Genomic DNA, 19200 nt, shown 5'->3' with positions numbered 1-19200 from the left:
GTGCCGGCATTGCACAACACACTCACCCCATGGCCAATCTCAGCACCACTGGTCCAGCAAGCACTGCAGCACTGCAGAGAGAAACACTTGAGCACAGACTCAGGAGGACACAAAGGAGGTAATTGGGTGTGGCACAAAACACTAAACACTCCCCACATTCCGCTGGACCCCACAAACCAGGACACTAGGGACAAGAAGGGGACATTCAATGTCTAACGGGTCACCCAAAGTTGTGTGTGGGCAGATGTTCCTGTAGGACTCTATACTCTCAGTTTGGCAGAAGCCCCCACATCCAATGCCAGCTCACTCAAATTAGATGATTCCTTTCCCAATTCAAACCTTGGCAGCGCCACATCCTGAAGCTGTGTGTGGAATTCTTAAATCAAACACAATCCAAAAAGTAAGAATTAGTCGAATGCAAAGTAGCTGAATAGGCAGAGGAGGTGGAAGATCTATTTGAGGATCTCCATGAGGAGCTTGGAAATCACAGATTAGCTTTTTGAAGATTTTGTTTGTAGACCAGACCCAGGAACGCTAGGGAACCATATGGGACGCTCCTTATTGAAACCAGGTCAGCTGATCACAAGACAAGTGCCCTCCCTACTGTTCTACACGGTTTTTCCTGTCTAGTTTAGTTATAGGCTCGGTGATTCACAATTTAAATGTAAAGGCAAAACTTTTCTTAGTGGGTTGCAGAGAGAAAATCAAGTCTGTCATTTGCCTTCTTTGAGGCTGATCCCTGAGCACTGCCAAAAGTAACCCGAGGGGCTCTAGCTATATTACACTGGGTAGTGCATTTGCCTTGCACGCAGCTGACCCTAGTTCCATCTGGAGCATCCCATCTGGTTTTCCGAGCACCTCCAGAAATAATTCCTGAGTGCAGAGCCAGGAGAAACCCCAGTGCTTTGCCTGGTATCACCCTTATGAAAGAAAATGACTTTAAAAGAAAGTCATAAGAGAAAAATAAGAAAAGTAACCAGAGAACTGCCAGGAAAAGCAGAGTATCACGGCGGCCAAAAAGAAATTACAAATTCTTATTATTTTTGACAATCTGAGGGCAAAGATAAAGAGGACATAGAAGACAAAGAGTCACAAAGATGCTCCTGGAAGGGGCTGCCAAGGCTCTACATTGGAGGCTGCCCAGTCTGGCTGGTGAGGCACAGATGGGGGATTAGGAGGGATCTGAATCCTGTGGACTATTCTACATATGTGAAAGATGAGGAAACACGACAAACGCAGAGATAATACTGCATGGTTATTCTGTGATTGAAATTCCAAAGAGAAGAAGAGCAGAGTGAGCACAGCACAGACACCAGGATCCAGAAGCCTGAACCCCCGACAGACTCAATTGTCTGGCACGCGCTCAGGACAACCATACACTGCCAAGCAACAGAGCCAGGGAGGGTCCTCAGACACTCACCTGCACACACACACCTCTCCTCCCCAGCCTCAGGACTCCTACTTCCAGCCAGGAGATCACCGCAGGCTTCCCTCTGGAATGCCCTGCTCCCAGAGACAAGGATCAATGACAACTAAACGACAACAGGTTAATACCATGTGTCCATACGAAATCAGGCAAATTCCTCAAAAGGCATGAAACAGTATTACCACATTTGGTATGCTGTTTTATCAATGACATAAAGCCCAGGTTTTTATTTGAGTGAAATAGGAGAGAGAAGAAAATCCTGGTACATCTAAACAATGGAATACTCTGCAGCTGTTAGAAAAAATGAATTCATTAAATTAGCCTATAAGTGGATCAACATGGAGAGAGTCATATTGAGTGAAATGAGTCAGAAAGAACGAGCAGACATAGAAAGATCGCACTCATATGTGAATATAAAGTAGCAGAATGAGACACTAACACCCAAGAGTAGTAGAGATTAGAACCAGGAGGTCTGTCCCACAGCTTGGAAACTGGCCTCACATGCTGGGCAGCAGAAACATAGAAGGGAACACCTAGTTAAGAATATTGGGAAGACTCACTCAGATTGAAAGCCGCATACCAAAAGTGGAGTATAGACTGAACATGATGGCCACTCACAACCTCTATTGTAAACTACATCATTCAACAGGAGAGAGAACAAAAGGGAATTCCCAGCCACAGGGGCGGGGGCGGGGGGCTGGTTGGGGTTGCAGTGGCAGTGGTGGGAGGGATAGTGGCAACGTTGGTAGAGGAGAATGGGCACTAGTGGAGGGATGTAAACCAAATACAAAAATGAAAGTTCATAAGTTTGTACATGTACCTCAGGGTGATTTACTAATAAAAATTAAATAAAAAGTAAGTACCATTGATAGGATGATTTTTCTTTCAAGCAGTTAAGCTGGGGCCAATACCAACACAACATAGGGTTCCCACCCCAGGACTGCCAGGAATTATGCCTGAGCTCAGATTCAAAAGTAAGATATGAGTTCTGCGTACTAAAGCACAAAACTGACAATTAAAAATAAAAGTTCTCTGCAAAGGAGCTAAAGACACAGAACAGTGGGTATGGTGATTATCTTGCATGTGTCCAACACAGGTTCAATTGTTGGCATCCAATATGTGGTTCCCTGAGTACTTCCAGGAGTGACACCTGAGTGCAGAGGCAGAATTAGTCACCCATGAGCATTGCCAGTTGTATCCCCCAAACTACATAATTCAGTAAATCAATAAATGTATGGTGGCCATTGGTGATCCTAGATTGCATTAAGAGAGACCTTGGGACAAACCTTAGGAGTGTCCGACCGACTTCCTTCTCAGATATCACTTTTCGTTGCAGGACCCTCTCTGGCCCAGCCCTGGTGTGTCCCTCGTGTCGAGCCTCCACCCGCCCCCGGCCCTCACTACTCTTAAAACTCTGCTCCTTGGAGCAAGAAATATAGCACCAGAAGCATTTGACCTGCAGGTGAAGCACAAGGATTTATTCCCCAGCATCCTATATTATTCCCTGAGCACCAGTTGGAGTGATCATAGATCATACAGCTAGAAATGACTCCATGAGCATCATAGGTTGTCATCATTAAAGCAAAAAGAAAGCAAAGCGAGAAAAAAGGCCAGGAAAAATAATAAAGTTCTACACCTCACTGAACCCCCGATCTTTACGGCTGAACCAGGATCAATTGAAAATGAAACGCTCTGTCCAATGCTTTTAAGCCCCAAATACATGAAAAACACACCGAGTTCCCCTTCTCCCACCAGGCAGCGGGATGAGTATATGCCTTCATGATGCTGACGAGGGCGCGGTATGCACTGAACAGTGCCAGGAGTGATTCCTGAGTGAAGGTCTCCTTGATGAGGGAAACCTTTCATATCTGACTTTATTTTAAACCGCCTAAGACATTAAAGGTGGCCAGGTGAGCTTGTGATGTAGGTAGCTCAGCCTGGGGACATTCCAGGGATGACCCCATGCCCTACCCCTAGTGACTGCCTCTGGGCTCCAAGAGTTCATGCAACGGAGCTAAAACTGTGGTGGTCACACATGTTTCATGAGATCTGCTGGCAAACTGGGGCTCCTTCTGGCTCTGACACTTTCTCTCTGGTTGGGGAGCAGAGCAGTAGGTCAGCGAGGGGGGCATTGGCCTCCTGTTCCGACACCCCAGGGGATCACCCGAGCCAGGAGTGAACTCTGGGCAATGCTGGGTATGGCCCTGAAAAACAATTAAAGACAAATTAAAAAAAAACCTTTTTTTCTGTTTGTTCTTATTTTAATTGTTTCTGAGATTTTCTGAATGACTTTCACTCCACAAGCTCTATTTTCTCCTGCACCTCACGTGTCACCCCAGAGCACCTCCGGGAGCAGACAGCGACTGCTCCAGGGAGAAATGTCCCCCCTTATGCGCCTTTTGAAATAAATTAACTTCATTAAAAACTCCCTTGTTTCCCAAAATAAGTATGATGAATCTTTCTTTTTTAAAATTTATTTATTCTTTTATTGAATCACCATTTGGAAAGTTACAAAGCTTTCAGGTTTAAGTCTCAATCATACAATGCTTGAACACCCATCTCTTCACAGTGCATATATTCAACCACCAAGAATGACAGTATACCTCCCCCCTCCCCCCCCCTCCCCAACCCCTACCCCGCCTGTGTAACTGATAAATTTCACTTTATTTTCACTTTACTTTGATTACATTCAATATTTCAACAAAGAACCTCACTATTATTGTTTGTATTTTCTCCCCCCTAAAGTCGGAGCTGCTGAGAATGAAGAGATATTAGGTCAAGTGGTCGCACTAGCAGCCGCACAGTTTTGGATTTCTGTATTTTAGTATTTAAGTAACAAAGTCCAAAGAAATATCTTTCAGAAATTACATCCTTGTAAGCTTGTACCTCTCAGCTACTTTATACTCCACATATGAGTGAAATCTTTCTATGTCTGTCTCTTTGTCTCTTTCTTTCTGACTCATTTCACTCAGCATGATACTTTCCATGTTGATCCACTTATATGCAAATTTCATGACTTCATGTTTTCTGACAGCTACATAGTATTCCATTGTGTAGATATACCAGAGTTTCCTTAAGCAGTACCTGTTTTTGGGTACTCTGTTTTTTTCCAGATTGTGGCTATTGTAAACAGTGCTGCAATGAACATAGAAATGCGGATGTCATCTCTACTATACCTTTTTGCCTCTCCGGGATATATTCGCAGGAGTGGTATTGCTGGGTCAAATGGAAGCGCAATTTCTAATTTTTTGAGAATTGTCCATATTGTTTTCCAAAAGGGCTGGGCCAGTCGGTATTCCCACTACCAATGAAGGAGAGTCCCTTTCTTCCCACATCCATGCCAACACCGGTTGCTTTTGTTTTTTGGGATGTGGGCCAGTCTCGGTGGTATGAGATGTTATCTCGTTGTTTTTTTGATCTGCATCTCCCTGATGATTAGTGATTTTGAACATTTTCTCATGTGCCTCTCAGCCATTCAGATTTATTTTTTTATTTTCTGTACTATTTAAAATTATTTTTTTCTTTTATTGAATCACCATGTGGAAAGTTAAAAAGATTTCAGGTTTAAGTCTCAGTTATACAATGTTCGAACAACCATCCCTTCACCAGTGCACATACTCCACCACCAAGAATCACAGTATACCTCCCCACCTCCACCTCCCCGGTCCCCCAACCCGCCTGTGTAATTGGTAAATTTCACTTTACTTTCACTTTACTTTGATTACATTCAATATTTCAACAAAAAGATGCATTCGGATTTTGTCTTTGAGAAAGTTTCTGTTCATTCATCACCCCATTTTTTGATCGGGTTGGCAGTTTTCTTCTTGTGGAGTTCAACCAGTGCATTGTATATCCTTGATATCAACCCTTTATCAGATGGGTACTGCATAAATATCCTTTCCCATTCTGCAGATTGTCTTTGTATTTTGGTCACTCTTTCTGTAAGATGAATCTTTCAACAGTGGTGCTTGGTATGTCCAAGGTGAGGGGCTGCCATCACCGGCCATGGTCATGGAGCAAGCAACTCTGCTGCTCACAAGGCGGTGATCACAGAGGTTCAGGGTGCTCTGAGTGACCACTCGGCAGCCAGCGAGAAAACGGACCCTCTGGGACCTTCTGTTCCACTTTATTGCTCCCCCAGGCAGCAAATGAAGCTGAAGGCACTTTGGCCCAAAAGACCAAGGGGGTAAAAAGAAAAAAACCCTGATTCAATGATGACACCTGCATTTCTGATCATAGCTTTAAAGGGCCCGGCTTCCAATATTCCAGACCAGCTATTTTGTGGTCAGAAATCTTCATTTTCTCCCCGTTTTTGGGGTAGGATCAAGACCCGGACATACGGGATTCTGGGATAGATGAAGAGTGAGGGACTGAAACAAAGCTTTTGTTTTCACTAACAGAATAAAAATGACAGATTTCTTTGCACACAGTTGCCAGGGCCATGATCCAGCCCTGTACAACCAACCTCTCCCACTCCCCCAACAAAGTTTTCAGAAATCCCTAGGCAATAATATTCAGCTATTCATGATGTTTTGTTTACTTCAGGCTCAAGGAGACCTGAGAACCAAGACCCAGAAACAAGATCCTCTGTGGCTTCCTCCAATCTTTGGTGCCCCAGGAATGAAACCCAGATTCCCCACCCTACGGGCACAGAAAAATACCTCACCAGCCAACCTCAACTACCTCTACTACCAAGCCACCGACACGCTCCAGGCTGCTTTCCGGACACTCTGGCCGAATGTCACCTGATGAACTCCACGTCAGGACCCATGGCTTAGAATGGAAGGAACAGAGTGAGATATTGTCTGAGTTCATCATGTTGACCAAGACCATCCATGGTAACTCACAGTTCCAGAAGGCTAAATCTAAACGTTGCACATGAAAGTCTCCCAGTGGACAGTTCCACGATGAATTGACCACTTCATATTCAATCGAAGGTTTTGCCTGACCCATGTTGCTGTTGTCCCAAATTCCAAATGGGATCGGACCACCATCTTCTTCCTGCAAGATTCTACTTCACAGAGTGGGTAGAAAGGAGTGCAAAATAAAAGTTTAAGAAGAGAACTCCCAGAATGACCACCAACTGGGAGCTTTTTGGCACTATTGCTGCAATGTGGGAAGACGCCAGTGTTGACAACATCAATGAGGAATATGATTGACTGGTTCAGCACCTCCATGACTGCAAGAATGCCAAGATTGGGAAAGCCACAAACAGATGCCTGTCTTCAGAAACTCTCGAGCTCTTTTGCCAACGTGGTTTGGCACGAGCCTCAGGCCATCACAGTCCAACATCCGAGCTCGCAAAGCTGTGCAGAGAAACGATAAGGAAGACCTCAAAGAGAGAAGAGCAGTAGTGTTGGCCGATGCAGCAGAATCTGGAAAAAGTACTCGAAGTGCTTACCTGTCCTTCTCCAACTGCAAGACCAAGATGACTGCCCTCCAATGTCCGGATGGATTCTGCATATCTTCCAGAAGGGCAATGTAGAGGAGTATTCACGACTTCTACTCAGATCTCTTCCATTTGTTTCCATTTCCTCATGTCCTCTTTTATTTCACGGAGTAATATTTTATAGTTTTCTTTGTAGAGGTTCTTTACTTCCTTAGTTAAGCTGATTCGGAGGTGCTTGATTTTCTGGGGCACGATTGTGAACGGGATTGCTTTATTCACATCCTTTTCCTCTGTCTCATTGTTTGCATATTTTCCAATGGCCATGGATTTCGGGGTATTAATTTTATAGTCTACAACTTTACTGTATGAGCCTATTGTTTCTAAGAGTTTCTTAGTAGAGATTTTAGGCTTCTCTAGATATAGTACCATATTGTCTGCAAATAGTGAGAGTTTTATTTCTTCCTTTCCTATCTGGATGCCCTTAGTATCTTTTTCTTATCTAAATCTATTGCAAGTACTTTCAGTACTATATTGAATATAAGTAGTGAGAGTGGGCATCCTTTTCTTGCCCTTGATCTTAGAGGAAAGGCCCTTAGTTTTTCCCCATTGAGGATAATGCTTGCCGTAGGCTTGTGGTAGATGGCTTCGACTATCTTGAGGAAAGTTCCTCCAAATACCATTTTGGTGAGGGTTTTCATCAGGAAAGGATGTTGGATCTTGTCAAATGCTTTCTCTGCATCTATTGATATGACCCTATGGTTTTTATCTTTACTTTTGTTGATATGATGGATTATGTTGATTGATTTCTGAACGTTAAACCATCCTTGCAATCCCCGGGATGAATCCCACTTGGTCATGGTATATGATCTTTTTGATGAGTTGTTGGATCCTATTTGCTAATATTTTGTTGAAGATCTTCGCACCGGTGTTCATCAGGGATATCGGTCTGTAATTTTCTTTCTTAGTGGTGTCTTTGTTTGCTTTTCATATTAGGGAGATATGTGCCTCATAGAAACTATTTGGGAGAGTTCCTGTTTGTTCAATTTTCTGGAAAAGCTTGAGGAGAACTGGTAACAGGTCCTATTTAAATGTTTGAAGGAATTCGCCAGTGAATCCATCTGGACCTGGGCTTTTGCTTTTGGGGAGACTTTTGATTACATTTTCAATTTCCTTGATATTAATGGGTCTATTCAAGTATTTCAGGTTTTTTTGGTTCAGTCTTGGGAGATTGTAAGAATCAAGGAATCCATCCATTTCTTTTAGGTTGTCTTGTTTTGTGGCATATAGACCTTCAAAGTAGTTTCTGATGATCTTTTGAATCTCATTGGTTTCTGTTGTGATGTCCCCTTTTTTCATTTCTAATTCAGTTAATTAGGGTTCTCTCTCTCTTTGTGTGTCTTGCTAACGGTTTATCAATCTTGTTTATTTATCAAAGAACCAGCTCTTGGTTCCATTGACGTTTTGGATTGTTTTCTGAGTTTCCATGTCGTTAATTCCTGCTCTAATTTTTATTATTTCTTTCCTTCGGTCTGGTTTTGGTTCTTTTTTCTGGTCCTTTTCTAAGATCTTGAGAGTTGAAGTCAAGCTATCTATGTAGGCCGTTTCTTCCTTCCTGAGGAGTACTTGCAGATCTATAAATTTTCCCCTTAACATGGCTTTAGCTGCGTCCCATATGTTTTGGTAGAACGTGTTTTCATTCTCATTTGTTTCTAGGTTTCTTTTGATTTCTTCCTTGATTTCCTTCCTGACCCACTCATTGTTCAACATTGAGTTGTTTAATTTCCAGGAGATTTGGATCTCCGCGTCTATGTTTGGTTAGCTTCTATCTTCAGCGCATCGTGGTCTTTAAAGAGGGTCGATACAATTTCGATTTTTCCAATTCTATTGAGGTATATTTTGTGGCCTACTTTGGTACATGGTCTACTTTGGAAAATGTTCCATGTGCACTGGAAAATAATGTGTATTCTTTCTTTTGGGGATCTAAGCCCTGTATATGTCTATTAGGCCTCCCTGTTCAATTTCTTCTTTCAGAGTCAGTGTTCCCTTGGTAAGTTTTGTCCTTGTCGATCTATCCAGAGGTGATAAGGCGGTTTTGAAGTCTCTGAATACTACTGTCCTGTGAGTGATGTCCTCTTTAAAGTCTGTTAGGAATTGTTTTAAGTATTTAGCCAGTCGTTCATTAGGTGCATATACGTGTGGGGTTTGTTGTTCATATGGGGTTCTTCCTTGTCTTACATGAGCCTGTTTAGACCTTCTTTTAAGTTTGGTTTTGAGTCTATGCAGTTCCTGAGCTGTTGTTTATCCGAGAAATAGTGTATGGTTCCTTTGAATTTGAGTGAGATTTTAGCCCGATAAAGTATTCTTGGTGAGGCGTTCATTTGAGTGAAAATACTCATATTTTCACTATGTCCCACCATTGTTTTTGAACTCGGAGGGTTTCCTCTTATAGGTATGCTGTAAATCTGAGGGTTGCTCCTTTGTATGTGATTTTTTTTCTTTGACCATGCTGCTTGCAGAATTGTGTCTCTATCCACAGCATCCATCATTCTGACTATGATATGTCTTGGAGTCTTTTAATTCGGATCTCTTTCTGCTGGTTCTCTTCGGGCTCCTTGGATCTGGATGCCTGCCTTCTCCAGCTCTGGGAATTTCTTAGTAATGATGTCTTTCACTGTGTTTTTTCATTGGGGTTACTTCCTTGTGCTTCTGGTATTCCAATGATTCTTATATTGTTCCTCTTGAAGTCATCCCCAAGGACTCTGATTCGCTCTATAGCCATTTTGAGGTCTTTTGCCATTATTTGTTGTTGTCTGTAAGCTTTGTGCAGCTCAGCTTCAAGCTCACTGATTCTGTCTTCGGCTGTAGCCATTCTACTGTTGAGGGCACCTACTGAGATTTTTAATTCATCTACCGAATCCTTTATTTGTGTGACTTTTGTTCGTAGCTTTGAAATTTCTGCTCTCATTTCTTCCTGCATTTTTCGGTGGACCGTTCCAATGTTCATTTAAGTTATTGGATGTTGCTTGGAGTTTCATGGTTGCTTGGAGTACGTCGACTCTCCTGAATATTTCCTCTCTGAATTCTTTATCTGAGACGTCATAGATGTGAGTAGCCCCTGTTGAAGTTTCTGGGATCTTTTCTTCTTCCTCTCTTCGTGGAGGAGATTTCCGCTGTTTCTTCATATTGTTATGGAAGTATAGAGTTGGAACCTTGTAGTTGTCTATTCCTATTCCCTCTTGCTGCGGGTGGAGGGGTGCTCTGGTTGTTCTATTGCCAATGATGGCCTTGTTCCTATTCTAGTGTTCTTACTTTCAGGCACTCCTCCCGATTGATGTGGAGCCTCTCGTGAAGGCTTAAGGCTATTTTCTCTTTATGAAGGTTTTGCGCAGCTTCTATCATTCACTGATAGTTTTTGTGAAGTTACAAAAAGCTAATGGGCTATTTGGCACGGAGTGATTGAGATAGAGTGATTTTCAATGACACAGGCTATACCTATCGTGCTAAAGCAAAAAATAATAACTGCGGCCATAGCGGCCTCCGCTCCCACAGGATTGTACGCCCCCTTTGAGACCACGCCCCCTGAGATAGAGGTCACGCCCCCAGTATCCTCTTGGGATTACTTGGAAGTGGACGGAAATAGGGAGCCAGGCAGAGAGGCGAGGTGATGGGAGGTTGGGCTGGGCGGATTCTGGACTATGAGCCCGGCCGGATAGGATGCACAGGAACAGGCTGGAGTCTGAGGGAACATAATGCAATTTAGAGATGACTGCTGGACTAGAGCTGTTACTGAGTGGATTCCACAGGACGTCAAAAGACCATGTGGACACCTACCTACAAGATGGTCAGACTTTGTCAAAACCCTGAACAAATGGTCTAAGGCTCTTTGTGTGGCTGAACCGAGCAGATACTATTGGGCTACACTAGCATGTGACATGGACAAAAGGCGATGTTACTGGCGACCACTCAAAGAAATCGAAGATCAACAGGATAACAAGTGATACAAGTGATTTCTTTACTCAATCTTTTCAGGGACATCCTCAACTAGTGATAAGGAGGTGATAAGGATTTATTCCTGACTCTGTGCCCAGGGATTACTACACACTGCACTCAGGGAACCCACTGGACTACTGTGAATGGAACTTAGGCCAGCAACTTGCCACCTGGACCATCTCTCTGAGCCACGATGTTTGTTTATATCTCACTGAACTTCCAGTTCTTGAGTAGCTTCACCTGTTCATGTTCACACAGTTACAGGAGTGAGGTGAAACCCAGTGAACTACGTGGACCAGAGTGGAGTAAGGGTTGCCCCAGAAGGGGGCTCAGAGATTGGTGATGACTGGGAAAATATACATGGAAGTAAAATTTCTGTGTCTATATGTGTGTGTGTTCAGAGCCTTTAGTGCTCTCCATATACTCCCGGAGAGTTGTGCTCAGCAACTCTTCAAACAGTGCTCAACCTCGACAGTACAGTGAAGTCAAAAGGGTTCTTATGGATCAGACACATGAATGGAAAGTCTTGTCATCATGGTGCAGCTGAGAGGTCTTTTAATAGTTTAATATTAGACTATCAAGCAAGAATGAAATTCTTCAAAATTTGAATCAGTGAGCAAGAACAGGTGTATAAGAGACAACCGTAGTCTCTTCTTCAGACATGTTAACTCATTGGTCAGCAATGATGATTTGATGTGTGTCATAGTAAGAATATTAAGTTTAGTTAGCTTGGAAATCCCAAACTAGCTTTCTGCATTTTTTTTATTTGACCAGACCCAGTGACATTTGGGGAATCATATGGGATGCTGTGGATCAAACCCTGTTCATGACCTGCAAGACAAGCGCCCACCCCTTTGTACTTATAGCTTTGTTATGGGCACATGTGTTCACACTTTAACATAAAGGTGGAAGAAAATTCCTTAGCGTGTCAGAGAGAGAACAGCATTTAGCCTATATTTCTTGCATAAGGGTGAAAGGGGCTGATCCCTGAGCAGCGCCAAAGGAACCCCTGAGAACAACCGGGAATAGCCCCAAAGCAGCAGCAGGACAACAGGGGGAAAATGAATTTATGAATATTATCAAAATAATACTTATGATGGGAGGGCAAGACAAGCCTGGTGACAGAGAGGGCAGGGGGGTTTCAGCTGCTCCAGTAAAGGGCACCATGACACTGCAGGCAAGTAGCTAGCAGTAAGGGGTAAGATTAAATGAAGGATCCCGAATCTCATGGATGCATAACTGATGAAGAATGGAGCAAAGCAAAGAAAGCAAAGCTCAGGGTAGCAAAAAGGAATGCGAGTGTGGTGCAAATCTGGATCCAAGAGCCCTAGAGATCTTGGGTCAGCAACGCATGAGGGACTCACACACTACCCAGAGCCCAAGCCAGTGAAGGACCGAAGACCCTCACCTATAAAAGTCTCTCCTCCTTGGTCTCAGGGCTCCAACTTACAGCCAGCTAATCATAAGCCTGTGTGTCTTGTCACTTACTTTTCTACCAGGCTCACAAAGGGCCAGATTCTAGGTGCGGAGAGAATGTTTTTGACCAACCCAGTGAATCTGTGATGCAACTGGAATCGGCTCAGATAAAGGAGTGTAGAGGCTGTTGTTGGAGTGGTCGGTCACACAGTGGGGGCTGTGGGAAGAAGTCCTGAGGCAAAAGTGCTCCTTTAAAGCAATACATTCCTACAGGAGTCAAAAAAAGAAACACTTGGGGCTGGACAGATAGCACAGCGGGTAGGGCGTTTGCCTTGCACGCGGCCGACCCGGGTTCAAATCCCAGCGTCCCATATGGTCCCCTGAGCATGACCAGGGGTAATTCCTGAGTGCAAAGCCAGGAGTAACCCCTGTGCATTGCCAGGTGTGACCCAAAAAGCAAAAAAAAAAAAAAAAAAAAAAACACTTGCCGACTGACGCAAAGTAAAATAGGCAGGTAGGGAGTGGATGGGGCAGGGGACGATGATTTTCTCGGGGGAAGTCATGAATTGAGATGGGGTGAAACTAGTGACTCTGAGCCAGCCCTGGTGATGCAGCAAGGAACTGGCCAAGCAGCCTGGAAAGCTGGAGAGACACTGGAACAGGAGCAAAGTCTGGTAAGAACATCAGAGAGCACTGTCCGGTCAATGCGCTATTCCTTGATAACTTGCGATTAATGAAGTCTTACCAACAAGGAACATCCCAAGTGGCAGTTTAAGAAACACTATTTAAAATCTGAAATGAACCAGGAGGGAAGAGTCTATAATCATAAAGCTTGCATTGATCTTGGTTACCTGGAGTCCATCCCTGGTATGCTAAATGGTGGCCTAATCAGTGCCAGGAGTAATCCCTTTTCACTGTCAGGTATGCCCTTCCCCCCAATGTATTGTTCTGTAAATTAATCCCAGGGTATGGACAATCCTAAGAGTGAAGGCATACATTTAGCTAATGGACAGCAAAACATACCAATCATTTTATAGACTTATGTGTATTTTTGTACAATCTAAATTATTTTTATCATTCTTTTTTGAGGGGGGTCAACCCAGTGATGCACAGGGGTTACATCTGGCTTTTCACTCAGGAATTCCCACTGAGGTGCTCAGGAGACCATATGGGATTCTGATAATTGAACGCGGGTAGTCCAAGTGCAAGGCAAATGTCCTACATGCTGTGTTATTGCTCCAGCCCACTCATTTTTATCATTCTGATGACTCCTTGATGGTTTGTTTTAACCACTTCAAAAACAAGTTCTGTTTTCTCCTAAGACTACTGAAGTAATAAGTTGGGATCCAGGAATGTGACCACCTTTATTGTTAGGAACCATAGCTGAATGGAATTGTGTGCTGAGTTGGGAGAGCAGAGGGCTCTCCATCTTCCCACTACAAAAAAACATTTGACTCGGTGCCCCTTCCATAGACTCAAATTCATAGCAAAAATGTCTTTCTTTGGGTTGGAGTGATAGCACAGAAGGTAGGGATTTGCTTTGCAAACAGACAACCAGGGTTCAATTCCCAGCCTCCCAGATGGTATCCCGTGCACAACCAGGAGTTATTCCTGAGGGAAAAGCCCAGAGTGTACCTTGAGCAATGCAGAATGTGACAAAAAGCATAAGAAAACTCTTTCTGGGCAAAATAAATTTCATTTCAACTGTCTCCAATCCACAATATCTAGGGTCCTTGCCAGGACAACATTTAATGTAATTATCTTCACCAAAAATGTAAATTAACAAAAATATGTATAAAAGAAGATTAGAAAGGATACAGAAGACAGTACACTTACTTGCACAAGGCTGACCTTGATTCTAAGCACCTGTAAGTATATTGAGCCAAAAGTAAGGCCTGTGGCTTGGCTCCCCAAAACTTAACACAGGTAGCCATTAAAAATGAAGATTTGCCCATTTTTCCATTTTCAAACAATTTACTGCAGCATCATGGTTGATCTCTGCCATAATAACTGCAAACCTGTTTAAATGAGCCAAGCCAGAGTGAGAACAAACAATGATGTGGTGAGTCATGTCAATTCCAAGCAAGAGACATTTTTGTACGTATTTATTTAGACACCTTCCTCCTGCTTCTATCACCAAGACCCATTATTTACAAGTTAAAATACACGGAAGTGCAAGAACAAGAAAACTGACATAGCGGCCCCTTGGTGAGTATCAGGATGTAACTTTTCCTTATAGAACTGACTGACCTGATGGAAAGTTTGTCCCATGGACGTAGGATTGTGACCTCCTGTGTGGTACTTTAGTAGCACTCCAGATCCCAACTGTCCAGAGAAAATCTGATGTAATGAATGGTTCTCTTCTGACCATAGAGATTGTCATTAGATTAAGTCATCGAGTATGATTATTTCTATGTTTATTAAAGGATGATCGGTACTTGAAGGCCTCCCCACATTCCTTACAAACATAAGGTTTCTCTCCAGTGTGAATTCTCCTGTGTACAATAAGGTCTGAGGATCCACAGAAAGCCTTCGCACATTCCTTACAAACATAAAGTTTATCTCCAGTGTGCACTCTCCTATGTAGAATAAGGTGTGAGGATTGACGGAAGGCCTTCCCACATTCCTTACAAACATAAGGTCTATCTCCAGTGTGAATTCTCCTATGTACAATAAGGTTTGAGGATTGACTGAATGCCTTTCCACATTCCTTACAAACAAAAGGTTTCTCTCCAGTGTGAATTCTCCTGTGTACAATAATGTCTGAGGATCCACAGAAAGCCTTTGCACATTCTTTACAAACATACAGTCTATCTCCAGTGTGTGAATTCTCCTATGTACAATAAGGCTTGAGGATTGACTGAATGCCTTCCCACATTCCTTACAAACAAAAGGTTTCTCTCCAGTGTGAATTCTCCTATGTTGAATAAGGTTTGAGGATTGACAGAAGGCCTTCCCACATTCCATACAAACAAAAGGTTTCTCTCCACTGTGAATTCTTCTATGGTTAATAAGGTGTGAGGAATACCAGAAGACCTTCCCACATTCTTCACATGAATGTGGTTTGTCTTCTGCTCTGATAGAAGTATGGTCACCACAGGGTAACTTTTGACTCAACTTTTGTCCATGCTGCTGATATTCCTGGAAATTCTGTCCACTGAGGTTTTCGAAAGGAACACCATAGTGCCAAGGACATGGGAAAGCTCCCCCACAATTCTTACACTTGGACGGGTTCAGTACATCATTGATTTGCTTGTGGATATGTTGGCCTGAAAGACTCACTATAAATAGTTCTCCTCTCCCACAGCTCATGGACTGAGCCACTGGGTGCGTTTGTGTTTGAGGTTTGTGTAGAAAAGACTGTGAGGAGCTTCTTCCAGGAGAGGGGATCTTTGGAGTGAGATCACTCTCTTCCTTCTGATGATGCTCAGAGGACATCCTGCCTGTCTTAGGATCCCCAAAGGGATGAAGACAGGATTGCTCATTTGAGAATTTGTCACAGTGCACAGGATCAGAGGCATTCCACTGGGAATGGCTGCTTCCCTGCAGAAAGCAGAGAAGCTAAAACTGTGGTGGCCACACACGTTCTGTGGGATCTGCTGGCTAACTGGCGCTCCTTCCGGCTCTGACACTTTCTCTCTGGTTGGGGAGCAGAGCAGTAGGTCAGCGAGGAGGGTGTTGGCCTCCTGTTCTGACACCCCATGGGATCACCTGAGCCAGGAGTGAGCTTTGGGCAATGCCAGTTGTGGCCCTGGAAGATAATTAAAGACAAATTTAAAAAGAACACACTTTTTCTTCTGTTTGTTCTTATTTTCATTGTTTCTGAGACTTTCTGAATGACTTTCGCTCCACAAACTCGATTTCTTTCTCCACCTCATGTGTCACCCCTGAGCACCACCGGGGCCAGCCAGCGCCTGTCCAGGGAGAAATGTCCCCCTTTATGCGCCTTTTGAAATAAGTTCTCTTCATTAAAAACTCCCTATTTCCCTAAAAACAATAAGTAAGATGAATCTTTCTTTTTTAACTTAATTTATTCTTTTATTGAATCACCATGTGGAAAGTTACAAAGCCTTCAGGTTTAAGTCTCAGTCATACAATGTTCGAACACCCATCCCTTCACCAGTGCACGTATTCCACCACCAAGAATCACAGTATACCACCCACCCCCACCTCCACATCCCCCAACCTCGCCTGTGTAACTGATACATTTCACATTACTTTCACTTTACTTTGATAACATTCAATATTTCAACAAAAAACTCACTATTATTGTTTGGATATTCTCCCCCCTAACGGCGGACCTGCTGAAAAGGAAGCATTTGATAATTTATTTTCCACTGCTGATAATGAAGAGATATTAGTTCGAGTGGTCGCACTAGCGACCGCACGGTTTTGGATTTCTGTATTTTAGTATTTACGTAACGAAGTCCAAAAAAATATCTTCCAGAAATTGCATCCTTACAAGCTTGTACCTCTCAGTTACTTTACTTTCCATATATGAGTGCAATCTTTCTATGTCTCTTTCTTTCCGATTCATTTCACTCAGCATAATACTTTCCATGTTGATCCACTTATATGCAAATTTCATGACTTGATGTTTTTGACAGCTACATAGTATTCCATTGTGTAGATGTACCAGAGTTTCCTTAAGCAGTACCTGTTTTTGGGTACTCTGTTTTTTTCCAGATTGTGGCTATTGTAAACAGTGCTGCAATGAACATAGAAATGCGGATGTCATCTCTACTATACCTTTTTGCCTCTCCGGGATATATTCGCAGGAGTGGTATTGCTGGGTCAAATGGAAGCGCAATTTCTAATTTTTTGAGAATTGCCCATATTGTTTTCCAAAAGGGCTGGGCCAGTCGGTATTCCCACTACCAATGAAGGAGAGTCCCTTTCTTCCCACATCCATGCCAACACCGGTTGCTTTTGTTTTTTGAGATGTGGGCCAGTCTCGGTGGTATGAGATGTTATCTCGTTGTTTTTTTGATCTGCATCTCCCTGATGATTAGTGATTTTGAACATTTTCTCATGTGCCTCTCAGCCATTCGGATTTCTTCTTTGGGAAAGTTTCTGTTCATTTCATCACCCCATTTTTTGATCGGGCTAGCAGATTTCTTCTTGTGGAGTTCAACAGTGCATTCTATATCCTTGATATAAACCCATTATCGGATGGGTACTGCGTAAATATCCTTTCCCATTCTGTAGATTGTCTTTGTATTTTGGTCACTGTTTCTGTAAGATGAATCTTTCAACAGTGGTGCTTGGTATGTCCCAGATGAGGGGCTGCCATGACCGGCCACGGTCATGGAGCAACACTGCTGCTCACAAGGCGGTGAACACAGAGGTTTAGGGTGCTCAGAGTGACCACTCAGTGCCCGGCGAAAAAACCAACCCTCTGGGACCTTCTGTTTAACTTTCTTGCTCCCTAGGACAGCAAATGAATCAGAAGGCACTTTGGCCCAAAAGACCAACGGGGGTGTTGGGGGGGACAAACAAACACTGATTCTATGACAACACCTGCATTTCTTGTCATAGCTTTAAAGGGACAGGCTTCGAATAATCCGAACCAGCTTCTTTTTTGTGAGAAAGCTTCATTTCCCCCCATTTTCTGCTGTAGGATCAAGACCAGGACAAGTAGGGGTCTGGGATAGATGAAGAGTGAGGGACTTAAACAAAGCTTTTGTTTTCACTTAGGGAATGAAATTCACAGATTTCTTTGCACACAGTCCCCAGGGCCATGATCCAGCATGGATCAACAACCCACCCACTACCCCACCAAATTGTTCAGAAATCACTAGGCAATAATGTTCCGCTATTCTTGATTTTTTGTTTACTCCAGCCTCAAGGAGACCCGAGACCCAAGACCTAGAAACAAGATCCTCTGTGGCTTCCTCCAATCTGCGGTGCCCCAGGAATGAAACCAAGATGCCCCACCCTATGGGCACAGATAAATACCTCACCGGTCAACCTCCACTACCTCTACTACCCAGCCACCACCAGCTCCAGGCTGCTTTCCGGACACCCGGGCCGAACCTTATGCATGAGTGAAGCCCCACAGAATCAGGTAAAGCAGAACTTTGCGACATTGCACTCTAGGCTCAATAAGAACCAGAAACAAGATCCTCTGTCTGCCTCCTCCAATCTCCAGCTCCCCAGGGATCAAAACCAAAGACACCACCCAACTGGTGCCCGATAAATACTCACTGGCAGACCTGCACTCCCTTCACTCCCAGCCACCGCATGATCCAGGTCACTATCTAGATACACCATAAGACACTAAATACACGTTTTTTATAATTTCCGCACCATATTTTATGGGGTTCAAATATGGTGTGAACCATGGAAACACCTTTAAGGCCAATTGGAGGCCGCCGTAAAAGGTTCCATCCCTCTCAGATGCCCTGGAAAGCCATCGGGAGTACCCCGCCCGCACGGCAGAGCTTGGTAAGCTACGTGTGGCATAATCGATATGCGAAAAACAGTAACAACAGTGAACCTCATTCGCCTGATAATGAAAGATCCCCCAATACAGAATTGTTAAGAAGGATGAGCAAGGAGAGTCTGATCAAATTTCAGGGACAAACTAGACTGACAAATGAAGAAGAACTAAAATGACTGTACTTGCAACGCATGAATGCTGGCATTGGAAGCATCCATCGAGGACCTGATGGTGCAAGCGCAGAAGATGAAGTATGATATCATTGGTCTGACCAAGCCGAGAAGGCGTCAATCACATCACGCCATTTTCGACACTGGAGAAGAACTGTTCCAATGAACATGCGACAACAGAGAAGCTTGTGGTGTCGTTGTCCTTGTCAACACGAACTTGGCCATGAGCATTGATTCATTCAAATGCCTAACAACCCGAATTGGACAATTACGCTTGAATAGATGTGGTTCACTGATGGCAGTTTTTATCTTTGTTGTCTACGCACCAACATCCAACTACGATAAAGAAGAAATTGAGAAGATGGAC

General features: G+C 43.5%; 1 protein-coding gene across 1 annotated transcript in view; it reads right to left on the bottom strand.

The window, feature by feature from the left end:
* The window catches only part of LOC105943237 (zinc finger protein 208-like), a 286674-nt gene that overhangs the window by 135426 nt on the left and 132048 nt on the right, over nt 1–19200 (bottom strand). The window contains 2 exon segments of the mRNA XM_055124700.1: nt 14668–15033; nt 15036–15291. Of these exon segments, the coding sequence (XP_054980675.1) occupies nt 14668–15033; nt 15036–15291 (622 nt within the window).

This window comes from Sorex araneus, chromosome 2, assembly GCF_027595985.1.
Source record: "Sorex araneus isolate mSorAra2 chromosome 2, mSorAra2.pri, whole genome shotgun sequence".
Classification (NCBI taxonomy): Eukaryota; Metazoa; Chordata; class Mammalia; order Eulipotyphla; family Soricidae; genus Sorex; species Sorex araneus.
This window is presented reverse-complemented; position numbering and strand designations above follow the sequence as displayed.